The following is a 14311-nucleotide window of genomic DNA, read 5'->3' as shown; positions in this document are numbered from 1 at the left end:
TTTTGGCATTTAACTTTTCTACCAACTTACGGTCCTCATATTGGGTCAGGGGCAGTCGAAAGCCCATTATGTCACGGTATGACAAAACGCAAAACCCCAATCGTAGTTTTCAGTCGTTTACTCGCTGGCATCGAGCAACAGGTCAGCTAGACAACGGTGGATCGACTTTTCTACTTTTTGTAGATAAACGACAACCGTTGCATTTACAGAAAATGACCGATCATTTCTAACATTTTTTTCTTGGTCGTTTATCGACCGGGTCGGCTCAAACTCGGATATCATATGTACTGGTTGGCGATTGGCCTACCGAAAGTACCTTTTGGTCCCAATTTGACTAAGAGTGATTCCTGTAAAACCAATAATGCCCTCCAACAGCTCAGTACTTCTATCCATCTCATCACCGGAGAAACCACCCGTATATCCGGAATATGACGTTCTGTGTAGAGTTGGAAAATCACTAGTTCTCTATGGAGCTGAGATGCATTCATAGAATCGACAGTTCAAGAGAGCAGAGAAGGAATACAGGTGGGCTGGCCTATTTGGTCTTTAAAATTATAGACCGTACAAAGCTAGGCTTAATGTCCATAATCAGATCTACTTTCAAAGCCCACAGGCCACAACCAGCTTAGACCCAAATAAGCATAATTTTCAAAAATCCTAAGCACATGAACTAATCATTTTGGGTCAGTTAAGTATTGCTTTTTTTTTTATCTATCTTTAAGAGATTGCAAATTTTATTTTATTTTAATCTGAACGAGTAGAGATTGAAAGTTAGATGAACTTAAATGTAACTTTTATGTATGTGTCGGTGAGGGCAGCAGGATTGAAACCCTTATTACAAAAAGATGAGAGCTCTCCCATCAGGACATTAATCTAGCTTTTGCTATGGATTTTTATGTCTCCTCCATGGATTTGTTCTGTGTGTGGATTCTACTTTCTTTACCATATTTCCCCACTTCAATTTTTCCACAGGACACTTTTCTTGCCCTTTTACTTTCTTCTTTTCCTCTTAGGTCCTCACCAACTTTACTTTTCTGAGAAGCTGTAAATGTAACACGTGTGTGACATATTTCTCAGAACTTGCATCGTTAAACTTGTGCAAACTGAGCCCAGAAGACAGACTTCATTTTCTGCCCTTTATCTGTGACTCTTGAAAGAACTGAGATTCTCTTACGCCATTCTAATGGGGTATTTGTTGAAATAGCTAACTGTTTTATGATAAAATGAGAGCTCAATTTTGAACCTTGTGTTGTTATTTTCTTTATGCAAGAACTGAAACTGTTCGTTTGTTCAAAAGCAAGTGACCACTTTATTAAATTTTTTTTTTTTTCTGATGGGTGGCTTTTACTGGTATCTTTCTGCTACAGTTCCTCTTTTCTAGCACATCTTATGAAAGTGGCAAGTCTTAAAAGGCTAAGAAGGTATCAAATTGGACATTATATGATTGAGTTCAATGATAATTTCTTGCATTTCCCATGGTAATTATGATATTAAATATTCTTCAACTTACAGTTCTTAACTGTGAACTGAAACCCATTTGTGAATCATCATTCCAAGAACCTTTAATTCTGTGTTTCTGCTACAAATTAAGTTGAGGATGATAGTAGTCTAATAGCTCTTAAAGGAGAGGTTAGTAGGAGATGGCCCTCCCACGCTCAAGTCTTTGTCATACTTCATAAAATTTGAAGGCACCCACACTTTGCTATAACAATAATAATTTTCTTGCTAGTTGCTACATCATTCCATCCCTGGTTGGTTACAGGAAAATACAATCAATTGAACCTGCAGGTGCAGAGGCATGCCTCAAAAAAAAAATTTTTTTCACTCTATAAATTCCCAGTTCATCATAATTTTTTCCTTAAAAGAAAAGGGAAAAATATTTGATTATTTAGTAATTTTTCAACAGATGCACATGGACTACATTAAAGAGAAAGATACTCTCAAATTCTTGTAGTTCAAGTGTGGAATGGAGAAGATCTACCTACCAAATCCTGAGGAAGTACTGTTGGCTGAACCTAAACAGAGAAAGAACCGACACTGATTGTTTTTATATACAACTGATCCAGCTTTCCAGATTTATAAATCTGATTTTACCTGTACTTTTGTCTCGTTGCTTGTTTTCTGCCATAAATCTTCATTAAGTCCATGGAAGTGTGAAATTTTGAGAACCAGATAACTAGTCAATGGTATGCAAATTTAATGACTTTTGGTTTTGCTATATTCTTCCCATTTCTTTTTTATTCTATTTTGGACAATCTGGTCTCTTGAACAACAAGTGCATACAAATTAAGTTAGAGATTTCAGAATTTCACCTATTTTATTATCTAAACACAGGATGCCATAACTCCATAACTATTCTAAATATAATGATAATGGAAGTTACTATGTCTGCTTATAAAATGCACATGTAACAGTTACTGGCATGGATTCTATATCTCTGTAGTTATAGTCCTGTCTAGTGATTAGAAGACAAACCCATTTAGAAAGAATGAACCCTAGAAATGCCAGCTGGCAACAGCAAATTAAAGTGAGCTATTTTACCCTAGCTAGGGAAAATAATACCAACTTGTTTGCTCCATTTTGATTGGGTCATAAATCAGATTTACACTAAAGCAGCTTTTAAGATTAAGCTTTATTCTTCAATAATGGAGATTTGCAGGTCTCTTCAAACAGAAACTAATAATCCCAGGTCCCCAAAGTTAAAGTGGGTTTTAAAGCTTAATCTGAAGATGAAAAGAGACTTTTTGCTGTAGTGACTTTTTCTTTTCCCTTACCCTTTCTTGTTCTATTTTGGCCTCATGCCCATATAAAGTTGAGACACCAGAAACCCATGCAGAGAGAGGAGCTTCAAAAGATAACAGTAGGACCCCTTCCAACCCAATCCCCCTTTGACTTTCCCATGATTATTTCTACTGGAATTATGTATGTCCTAGATTTTTCAGCCATTATTTGCTCTACAGATAATGGTTATCCCCAATTTTTTAATGCAGTTAATGTATGAAATTAATTGTTATTTCAATGATTATGTCTCTGTTTGAGAATTCTGTGTAGCCGATTCCTTGTCCTTTTAACAGATAGAACTATAATTATTCCATTTGACGCATTAATTTTATTCTCATCTCATCGACAGGACACCTGAAATGAAAGAAATGGAACAGAACAGATATGACTCGCATAACCTCAGTACACAAATTAAGAAATCCTTTATCATCAATATATTGTACTTTTGTTAAATTCAAATTAGCAAGATTAACTTAATTGCATGTGCATTGAAGATTGTCCTCTGAACATTTTATATTACTGAACAAATCAAGAATATAAGCATAAAATAGAAAAAAGAAGAGAAAAAAGATTAACTGAGAGGAATAGATAAGCTTTAGGTAAAAAAGCAGTACAATCATTTTAGTAGCATGACCATCACCTCCAACTCATCTTCTAAGTCCCGACACTAAAAAGCTTCGAAAGCACAAATATTATACGTTACATATATGTTTTTTTTTTTTTTAGGAAGACATGCATATAGATAAATGAGTAGGTGTTTTTCTACAAGAGAAAGTGTAGGGATGACTTACGGTGGGGTATAGTCCTTAAAGAATCCGGAGCATCATCATAACAGCTTCTTAATCAAATTTGCTAGTTGTCTTGCACCTAAGCAATCAAAAATTGAAAAGGTGAAATCCCCATTTTAAGCTCTTATACGAAAATATAATTGATTTTTGGTAGAGGACATTTGGGTTATTGAGTTTGCCCGTTACTTTCTAAAAATATATATTTTGCTTTATTCACTATTTTTATTTTGAAAAATATATTTTTATGTTAGCTTAGGTAATTAACATAAGCTAGTAACAGGAAAATGGAAATTAATGTCGGTACTATAGTAGGACCTAATGTCTTGTTCTGTAATGAAAATGGTGGCAGAGTGGTCCAGAAGAGGCTGTGGATTTTGTTGCTAACTTCAACAAATGGGAAGGAAATAGTTACCATCCATGGATTGGGATCGTAATTGCACGGCTGTCTTCAACACTACAGGATATTGTCAATTTCGAAACAGAAGATAAAAGGAAATTAGTTGATTTACCTATTTAAAACATGTAATTTTAGATACATTCTTTAAATTTTCATTTAAACATATATCATTAAGACTCCACCACGAATCCATATATAAATGAATCAAAAATAACTTTTAATTCAAATAAATGTATTTCTGATCATTTATAGAAAAAACAAATGATAAAATAGTAATAATTTTTTAAAATACTCTTTATGAAATAGCCGGATGTATGAGTAGACAAGTCTTATTTAAGTTTCATATAATACTCTATTTACTATAATAACAGCGGATTGATTATACTCATACTCATTGAAGCTATATTTGGAAACCATAATGAAAAGATAATATAATGTAAACAACACATTTCCATTTTTTGTTTCTTAATTAAAAAAAAAAAAAGAAAAAAAATGATATATGGAATCAAATGAATGATTATTTGTGTAATATGTCCAAAATTTTAAATAAATATTTCTCATTAAAGAAGAAGAAGAAGAAGAAGAAGAAGAAGATTCCCCACAGATGCTGCCTCAGGATGCGGTACATATAACAAGACAGTGCGGATGAAGAAAGTTGAACGATGCCTTTTGTGGTGGAGTATTATAGTATGCGAGACACGTATGTTACTGTTACAGAGGGGACTTGACTTGTAGTTATCATTATGTCCAAATTTAGAAATCTACTCTACAAAAATTCCCTACTAATTAACATCACACGAACCAGCACTTTCAACAATCTTGTAACTCTAATAGTATAAATCCAACTAAATTTCATATCCTAAATATTTTTTTATTTTAAATCATTCGGTATTTGAATTATATTTATTCGATTAATTTGAAGTTACGTTAAACATAAATATAAATATGAAAAGAGGCAAAATGTTTCGTCCCATATATTTAAAAAAATTATATATTCGAAACTCGAATTTAATATCCTGATTGAGAGAAAATGGACTGCCTCGTCCATATCTGAACCCTCCATCATCCTTGTAAGCAAATCGTAATTACTATCATGCAAAAGACTCTATGCATTTATTGCTGATTTGTTGCCATTTTAATGAAACTTCCCTGCCCCGAATTATTTGTACTAATTCAATTTTGTGTACATCACAAGAATGTTTGATAGCACTATTTTTTTTTTCTCCTTAATTAATCTTGAAATTTGGTGGTGATATAGTATAATTAAGTAAAAACAATTTATAATTAGCTAGCTAATAATTATATGATTAATATATACTATTTTCTTGTTTCATTATTGTTGTATTATTGGAGAATATCATATGAATGCAAAAATAACAAAATTAAACGACAACATAAATATAAATATCAAAGAAACGTGTCTTTACTCTCAATGTCGACTCTGCTGCATCCAGCATTTAAACAATCTCTTACATTTTCTTTATTACGATTTTTTTCCTTAATGTGATTGGTCAAACATTAGTATTTAATTAATGGAAGAAGGAAAGAATCTCATATAGATTAAGCAAAAATAAATAAATAAATAATAGTATACATTAGGGCTTTGTAAGATTTATGTCTACATCCACAAGTTTGTTTCATTTATATATTCAGAAACAAAGACTTGTCCGATTAGCATTGTCTTTCAATCCAGCTTGCAATTAATGTCGTGTTAGCGTGTACATGGACCCTTTCCTTCTTTTTCCTTAATATAAACTCATAACCATGATAGATCACCTTTGCCCGATTATATAAACACTTTAAATTTAAGATTTATCATTAATTAAACTTAAAAATCGCTAACTAATTGTAATTAAATTACTCCCTAGGTTCCAAATATTTTAGTTGCACAAAAATATTAATTTTATAATTTAATTTTTCTAGAATTGCTATTGTCAAGAGTACCATTTATAATTTAAGCGAAGAGACACATATAATAAATAATCATTTTAATTTTTGTAATGTTTCGGCGGAGGGAGTACCCATAATTCCATTTATTAGAATTTCTTAAACTAATGAAGCAATTAGTCGGTATCAGTTGGCGTAATCTATTGATAATAATTAGATAAACTAGTAGTACCATTCATTAATCCCAACAATAACTTAAAAATCTTGGCAAAATTATTTGTCCAAATCTAGGTGATTTGGGTTGTCTTACCCTTAAAAAAATAATTAGAGAAGTAATAGTGGCCAAATCATAACAGCTAATACTGATTATTTGATTTAATACACTGTATATCATAATTTAAGAGTCACTTGTCACGTGGCTGTGGACGCTGAATTCATTGCAATTTGTAGTTGAAAATCCAGTTTCCATCATGATAACATCTCCCCACCAACAACAGACACACATAACATCACCAATTGCCATTAACCCATTTCATGTGTGCATATCATTTCAAATTTCCTTTTTTTTACATATACATATATACTTCCACCCGATGTTCAGAGCCGTATCTATTTTTACAGTCAATGATAAGTCCGATTATCGTTCACCCACCCTCAGAAACAAATGAACTAGTCTGGAAAAAGATTACGTTGCAATGAATCGAATATATAACCTAAGTCATGGTGTGTTCAATCCTGTAAATGCTCTTTGCCAATTAACTACCCATCCGAATTCTTTTCTATTTCCCTTTCAAACAAATAGAAATGTACACTAAATATTGATGATTACAAAACCCATTGAATTACAGTATACATATACATCTTTTTCAATCACTCCCACTCACGTCACATATTCACACTGTTGTTGTTTTTTTTTTTAATTACAAGATTTTTTTTTTTTCCTTTAGGTATAATTAAAAAGGCTAGCTAGTGTACATTACATATAGATAGATTTTTAAGAATGGATAAGAGGTAGATAGGCAAAAGCTTAACGAGGACGCAAGATAGTAGAAATTGCAGCTACTTGCAGGGTTTTCACAGTACTTAGATTCCAATCTTGAGCTTCACCTTTGTTTTTGTCCACTCCAATTATGTATTTGTACATTTATAGAATTTTGTCAATGCAGTTTCCATGATTTTGGGTGTGCATTAATTGCATTTTTTTAAGAAAATAAAATGATTTAACTATTTTTGAGTACCACATATCACATGTATAAATTTCAAGAATGTCTTTTTATGAGCAATGTACTTGAAAGTTAGGTTAAACAAAGTGTACTAGAAAGGCATTCATCAAAAATTAAAAATTTCCTTAAAAAATCAATCAACAAAAGATTAAATCGGTATAAATGAAATTTAAAAATTTTGAAATTACCATTATTAGAAGAATTTTATTTGAATATCATCTTATAATTTCTTTGTGTTAATATAAATAATTTACCAATGTATGAATGGAAAAGATAAATTCAATCATAAAAGAAGGATATAGAAGAAATTCACAATGCAATTAACCAAAAAAAAAAAAAAAAGAGCAAATGATTAATAAAACAACATATTAAATAAGGAGTATTAAGTCTTGGACCTCCTTTATATTAAACTTTTCAGAACCCAAATTTAAAAAAAAAAAAATGAAGAAAAAGAAAGAAAGAAAACGTTTAGTTGGCAAACATGTGAGTGAAGCAGCTTTTGCCTTCTAATACGGTCCCGGTGGTTCACATTTCGCAACCAGCCAATTCCGGATTTAGCCAATCAAATTCTGGTCCCGGTTTATCTCTCTCTCTTTCCCTTTCAGGCCTGGTTTGATTAACAAAATTATGCGACACAAAAAGAGGGCAATGTAGAATTATTATATTTAATATTTTTTTATATTTAAATATAATATAAATTATTTTTAATGAATTAAATGTTAATTAATTTTTTAAATATATAATGATTTAACATGTATAATAATTATTTTCTAAGTAACTATTTTATCTTTTACTATTCTCAAAGTATGGCCATTTTCAATAAAGATGTACCGTGTACGGGCGTTTTCGTGATAAAGTGATATTATACAAGGGCATTATGGGAACTAAACAAAAAAAGAGCGATCAAAGAATGTTTAAAGGAGAAGGTGCACGTTATTTCATGATGACGCAGAGAGAGAAGTAACAGAGCGTGTTTGCGTTTAGGAGCTAGCGTACGGCGCCATATTGCGCCCAGATGCCCATTTTGCCTTTTCTCTGGCATAGCCAACCTGCCCATTTCATAGCAACTCTCTCCTTTATATAATCTTCCAACTCGGTATAAACAACAAGATACAGCAGTGGAAACTGACTTTCAAGTTATCCCTCTAGATTTTGATTCTTGGGTTCTGTATATATATATATATATATATATATATATATGTCACATGAGAGCACTGAATTCCTTTTTTAAACTTGGATTGATTTCCGGATGCTGCTGAGTTTACTGTTAACCTTTAGGCATTGAAGTTTCTTGGGTTTTTCAAAGGAATGAACTTTCTGTTAAAGGTATAAACATGAATCTGCTCTGTTATCTTCTTAAATGCTATTCAGCATGGAATAGTGTTCTCCAATTCTGTTTCTTTTCTGTTCTATAATTCTATAAGAAGCTATTCCAATTGGGTTTCTTATTTTTATCCGACCTGCAGATTTACAGGGCCTGAAAAATATATTAGTATAAGATGAATACAAGAGTCAGGACTAAATCAATCAAAGTTCCAGAAAAAGTAAGCTAACTTATCTTACTTTAATCAATGCCTAAATAGTGTGATTCTTTCAATAGTTTTGTTTTATATACTATTACTACTGTCATTATTACTATATGTTTTTAAAAACAGTTTCTATCTATCCAAAGTTACAAACGATGAAGTCCAACTCTTTAGTTTTTTTTACTATGGCTTCCGTTACAATGAGGACGATCCAGAAGCTGAAGGGTCCTGGAAATCCTGATAAAGTAGGCAATTCTGACGAGAATTCAAAACGGGTTTTCCGTTAAATCTCTAAAATAGAATAAGAAACTTTGGTTTAATATTTTTACTTTATTTTCTAATGTAGATTTCTAATTGGACATAATGATCCCTGCACTCACCAAATTTTTTCCTTGTGATAATGATTTGTTTGAATAATCTTTCTTTTAATTTTTTGTTATTTCCTTGATTATTCACCCTTCTCTGGTTATGATTTCCTTTTTCCACTTACTTTACTTATTGAGCTAGTTGTGAATTGTGATTGCATTATTATGATTTTCTTATTTTTATCAATCTCTGTTGCTATGAAGGGGAAGGTTGAAAAAATACAGGGGAACGAACAGAGTGATGCCATAAAAGCAGCAAAAATAAATAGACAAGCCTCAAGCAGAGAGAGGAAAATGGCATTGCAACAAGATGTATGATATTATCCTTCCTGCCTCAATTCTAGATTCATCAGAATAATTCTGTATCTTTCTATTGATTAAAAAAGTGTTTGGAATTCTAATTGTGCAGGTCGATAAATTAAAGAAGAAGCTCAGGTACGAAGAGAATGTTCACAGAGCTTTAGAGCGAGCTTTCAACAGACCTTTGGGCGCTCTACCTCGCCTTCCTCCTTATCTGCCTGCAGCTGTAAGTGATTCATAACCCCCCTTTTCTCTAGCTCAGATTTCGTTTTCTTCCTTGTCCTTTTCTTTCTCTCTCTCTCTCTCTTTTTCTTTCTTTTTAAAATATAGACTACAAGGGAAAAATAATCATCTGTAAGTGGAACCCATTTGCACATATTTTAAAATTACCAGAAAATAGTAATTTGACGATTGGAACTGAATCGTGAGAATGGAAGAACCAAATGGGGAGATATGTGTAGAGAAAAAGAGCAAGTGACCCACAAGTTTCAATTGGTATTTATTGGCCAACATGAAATTTTAAGCTAACAAATACTTTTCTTTTCTTTATTCGTTTATCAAATGCATATTATTCAAACATAAATTCTGATTCTGGATTTTAGTTTTTGTAGACGCTAGAGCTTCTTGCAGAAGTAGCTGTTTTGGAAGAGGAGGTTGTTCGGCTCGAAGAACAAGTTGTGCATTTTAGGCAGGACTTGTACCAAGAAGCTGTCTACATTTCGAGCTCCAAAAAAAATGTGGAAAGTTTTGCTGATCTGTATGATCTGTGCTTGAATAAAAATTCCAAACCAGAAAATCCCAAGACCATAGCTCGGAATTTAGGTGAATCCGCTACATCCGCAATTAGGCATTTGCCATCTCTTCCTGGTAAGTAGCAGGTTTGACATTATCAGACATTGATACATTGATAATGTGTATTTCGTTGCCGATACAGGAACTGCAAAATTACCTTATTTCTTATCCATTTGCTGGTATTTTCTCAGAGGATGGACAAGGCAAAGAAAATCAGTTGTGTATTAATTCTATGAAGAATAACAAGAGTTCCTCAATCCATAAAGCTCAAACAAGCAGAACTCCAGCGAAAAGACCTCCCGTTGACAATAAACCAGTTGAGAAGCATTTAGATCCTCAGAAATTGCCGGTTAGTGGCAAACAACAATGTTTTTAATTTAACTATTTTGTTGCTCATAAATTAACAAGAACTCTATGAATATCCAGCTAGAATGTAGAACAATAGGTCAAGAAAATGCAGAAGCGAGAACTGTTACTACTGCAGATGAAAGCTCATTAGGAGACAATAACAACCCAAACAAGATTTCTGAGGACATTGTGAAATGCTTATCAAGCATTTTCTTAAGGATGAGCCCAATGAAGAGTAGGCGCGCTGCAGAGAGTTTACCTTTCTTATCGACATTAGTATCTCAAGAAAATGGTGAAGAAATTAGATGCTGTGATCCTTATGGTATATGTGCAGAATTTGAAAAGAGAGATATTGGTCCATATAAGCATTTCTTTGCTATAGAAACTGGCACAATTAATACCAACCGAACATCAAACTCTTTATTTCTACTTCATAGGCGAAAGTAAGTTTTCCTATATTGAAATTTGGTTGATTTCTTGCATTCTTTCTATTATATTCGAAACTTGTACTTATGATCAATCAATTTCTGAATTCTCAGACTTCTACTGGTGAAACTTGCCTCTGTCAACTTACAGAACCTCACCCATCAGGAGAAGGTTGCATTCTGGATAAACATTTACAATTCTTGTATGATGAATGTATGTGATTCCTCTCTTTGTATAATTTAAGGGCTCGTTTGTTATATATCAAGTTCTATATTTGGATGTCCATCCACGTTCAATTCTGTATCTTTATCATGTACTGATTGAAAGGGCCACTTGCTATACTGTCTTGCTCAGGCATTTCTAGAACATGGAATACCAGAAAGTCCTGAAATTGTTGTGGCACTAATGCAAAAGGTATGGACTATTCAATAACCATTTTTGATAGCTATAAATGATTTGCATTTGCTGATTTTTGGCCTCTAAATAAATATGTAAATTGAAAGAAATATTTGCAAACATTTTTTACATATAGCTGATGTATTTTCCCATTCCGTTTCTTAATACTTAGGCAACAATAAATGTTGGGGGGCACTTGTTAAATGCAATAACTATTGAACATTTCATCCTTAGACTGCCTTATCACTCAAAATATGTAAGTGGTGCTCATTTCAACTTCTTAGCAAACTTATCCTGTAAATAAAGACTTTTTAATTCTCATTCTTGAATTACCATCAGACATTTCCAAAGGGAGCAAAAAATGATGAAATGACAGCAAGGAGCAAATTCGGATTGGAGTTATCTGAACCATTGGTCACATTTGCCCTATCATGTGGAAGCTGGTCCTCACCAGCAGTAAGTTTATCATAAAGTTCATTGGTGTGATCTACTGCCTACTTCAGCCCCCACATTTGTTCTTAAAATTATAAAATCTCTCTTCTACTATCAGCCATGAGTATCTATATGTTCGTTCAATCAAATTGTGCAATTACTGATTAATAAACCTTTTCAAATGAAGGTGAGAGTGTACACTGCATCTCAGGTTGAAAATGAACTGGATGTGGCAAAAAGAGAGTATTTGCAGGCTGCAATTGGAATTTCAACAAGAAAGTTAGCAATCCCAAAGTTGTTGGATTGGTATTTACTTGATTTTGCAAAGGATGTAGAGTCATTGCTTGACTGGATTTGCCTTCAGTTACCAAGTGAACTAGGGAAAGAAGCAATCAAGTGCCTTGAGAGAGGTAAAAGCGAGCCCCATTCTCAGTTTGTCCAAATTATGCCATATGAATTTAGATTTAGGTACCTTTTGTGCACACAATAAATTTCGTTACCATTTTGGTTTACATGATTTTGAAGAAGTTGGAGTCTCAATTTTGTACACAGCTATAGGATAATATAAATATCAAATATAAATGTATAATTTCATCTGCTTGTAAGTATTTGTAAAAAATGGAGGGGGAAAAAAGAAAAGAAAAGAATGTACTCTTCCACTAAAAGTGAAACTAAACAAGTCATAAAGTGGTGTATTCTTGAGTTGAGACATCTTTCTTGCCATCGACTGATCTACATCTTATGCAAAGGTCTAACCACTTGGTGTTTAATGCTGCAAATAGTCTTGTATTATTATCATGATTACTTGTTTTCAGTGCAGTACTGTATTCCTATGTGGAGTAGAAACAAGACAAAAGTGTAACTTTCTGCAACTTGAAAAAGATGATGTTGAAGTTTTTGATTAGTGGTTACTGGTTAGTTAAGTTATTTGATCTGACAACACTTAAAAATTATAGAATCTGACAACTTTTTTCCTGTAATTGGTTTTCCAGCTGTATTCACATTAAAAAATGGAAACAATAATGAAATTCCAAATTTAATGGCAGTTTCATTCAAGTAATGTTGGCTGTAAATAGTTATACTGCAAATTTCTCTGTATGACATGTTAAAGAATAACTAAGCAGTCATCCAATTAATTTCATTCCCATTTGAAGTCCCAACTAACCATTTATGACCCATTTTTGGGACAAGTTGGTGCTCTTTTTGAAGCAGCTTTCACATTAATCTATGAACCATTATATTTTTCTTGCAACTGTTGAATCGTAAGTAAGAGACCGTATGGAGGAGAGCATAGCACCCACAGTTACTGACAATTGGAAGTGGGACCAAGTATTTGGTGAGAACTGTCTAATGGGTTTGATGGAATATAAACTTTGTCCCATTCTGAAGAAAATGGGGCTTTCACTGAACCAGCCATATTGAAGCAAAGAACAAAAGGCTTTTTCCAAAGTGAAGGGGTCACTATTCACCAGTCGCAGAAGCTCACAACCACAAAAGCTAAAGCCTGAACGTGGTAACTGTACTGTCAAATTACCCACTGCTGATCTTTCATTATGATAAAAGAGGATTGGCTTGGAGCCGTTTCTGGCCAGTGACTATAGATAGAGTTGATAGGATAGATAGTATTCTGGATTTCTTCCCAATAATTAAAAAAAAAAAAAAAAAAAAAAAAGGCATGTATAGAAAATATTTAAAATTAAGTTCTAAAGAATAAATTGAGTCTAATATCTTAGATCTGGAAATTAATAGGGTAGTGCTAAATTGGGTTAAACCTAATTGGTCTGTATTCCAAGGAATTGACTCATAATATAGAAGAGGGCAAAAATGATTGGCTTCAGATCTCCAAAAAGTAAAAAAATTAGCAATAATCAATGTGTTTGTTTGTACTATTTTTGAGTTAATAATTACCTGATGAACTTGTAATTTGTTAATCTATAGTAAGAGTGAAGATTGTAATCCCAATACCTAAAAAGTATAAAAGTATTGTCTGGATAGCAGACTAAGGAGCGCCTTGTTTGTTTCACTCGAGATTTCTGTAGATAACATGGGACGTTTCCTCTCTTTTGCACATGGAAGGAAACTTTTCCCTGTCTCCGCCAACGATAAACCAATAAGCCAGCCTGCCACAAGGACAATTTTCTTTTTCAAGTTGTTTCATCAGGCCATTAATTAATCATTTGGACTATGGAGAGCCCAAAACAAATTTCTCATGTAATCCAAGATTGGGCCTAGGGGTAATGAGCTCAAGGGACATAAAGAATATATCCATAGTTTTGCTACTAGTGGCCCAAACAAAAGGAAAATATTTTTTTTTTCCAAAATTACATATAAATTCATTAGGAATTACAAAAAGAATTAAATCAGTTGCTGAATTTTGACCAGGTCACCTAATAAGCTAAGTTTTTTTTTTTTTTTTTTATACATGGAAGTTTAACGAGTCGAAATAATATTGTGGGTTACACAGCAGACCAGCTCTCCCCTTTGAATAACATTCACCAAGTTAGCGATAACATTTGTGGTGAAAAAGACTCGAACTCGAAACTTCTTACTTCCTACATCTTTTATGAGAGATATAAAGACCAATCATATCACGGATGATTGACGTATAACAAGCTAAGTTAATGGCAAAAGAAAATTCAGGGCCCATTAG

At 32.9% G+C, this 14311-nt stretch overlaps 1 protein-coding gene across 2 annotated transcripts; it reads left to right on the top strand.

The window, feature by feature from the left end:
- The first annotated feature begins 8018 nt into the window (after positions 1 to 8018).
- Positions 8019 to 12565, top strand: LOC105633679 (transcription factor, putative (Protein of unknown function, DUF547)). Of its 2 annotated transcripts, XM_012216310.4 has the most exons (12): positions 8019 to 8402; positions 8543 to 8620; positions 9172 to 9279; positions 9377 to 9493; positions 9879 to 10134; positions 10251 to 10408; positions 10486 to 10850; positions 10947 to 11046; positions 11188 to 11247; positions 11402 to 11485; positions 11569 to 11685; positions 11849 to 12565. In XM_012216310.4, exons 2-12 carry the CDS (start codon positions 8576 to 8578, stop codon positions 12149 to 12151), a joined length of 1713 nt encoding a protein of 570 aa, XP_012071700.1. In that variant the 5' UTR covers positions 8019 to 8402; positions 8543 to 8575; the 3' UTR covers positions 12152 to 12565. The 2 variants fall into 2 exon arrangements, with proteins under 2 accessions (XP_012071700.1, XP_089582378.1); XM_089726252.1 differs by lacking the exons at positions 8019 to 8402; positions 8543 to 8620 and adding an exon at positions 8705 to 8847.
- Positions 12566 to 14311: the final 1746 nt, after the last annotated feature.

Source organism: Jatropha curcas, chromosome 9 (genome assembly GCF_041381405.1).
Source record: "Jatropha curcas cultivar XTBG-Jc1 chromosome 9, XTBG_Jcur_1.0, whole genome shotgun sequence".
NCBI classification, from domain to species: Eukaryota; Viridiplantae; Streptophyta; class Magnoliopsida; order Malpighiales; family Euphorbiaceae; genus Jatropha; species Jatropha curcas.
The sequence above is the reverse complement of the archived record's forward strand: the minus strand, read 5'-3'. Positions and strand labels throughout refer to the sequence as shown.

Bases quoted from the DNA above. Each gene is read 5' to 3' on its own strand.
- LOC105633679 (XM_089726252.1), top strand. From the start codon at position 8,716: ATGTTTTTAAAAACAGTTTCTATCTATCCAAAGTTACAAACGATGAAG. The intron at 8,848-9,171 runs GTAGGCAATTCT...GTTGCTATGAAG, and splicing joins GTCCTGGAAATCCTGATAAA to GGGAAGGTTGAAAAAATACA. The intron at 9,280-9,376 runs GTATGATATTAT...CTAATTGTGCAG, and splicing joins AAATGGCATTGCAACAAGAT to GTCGATAAATTAAAGAAGAA.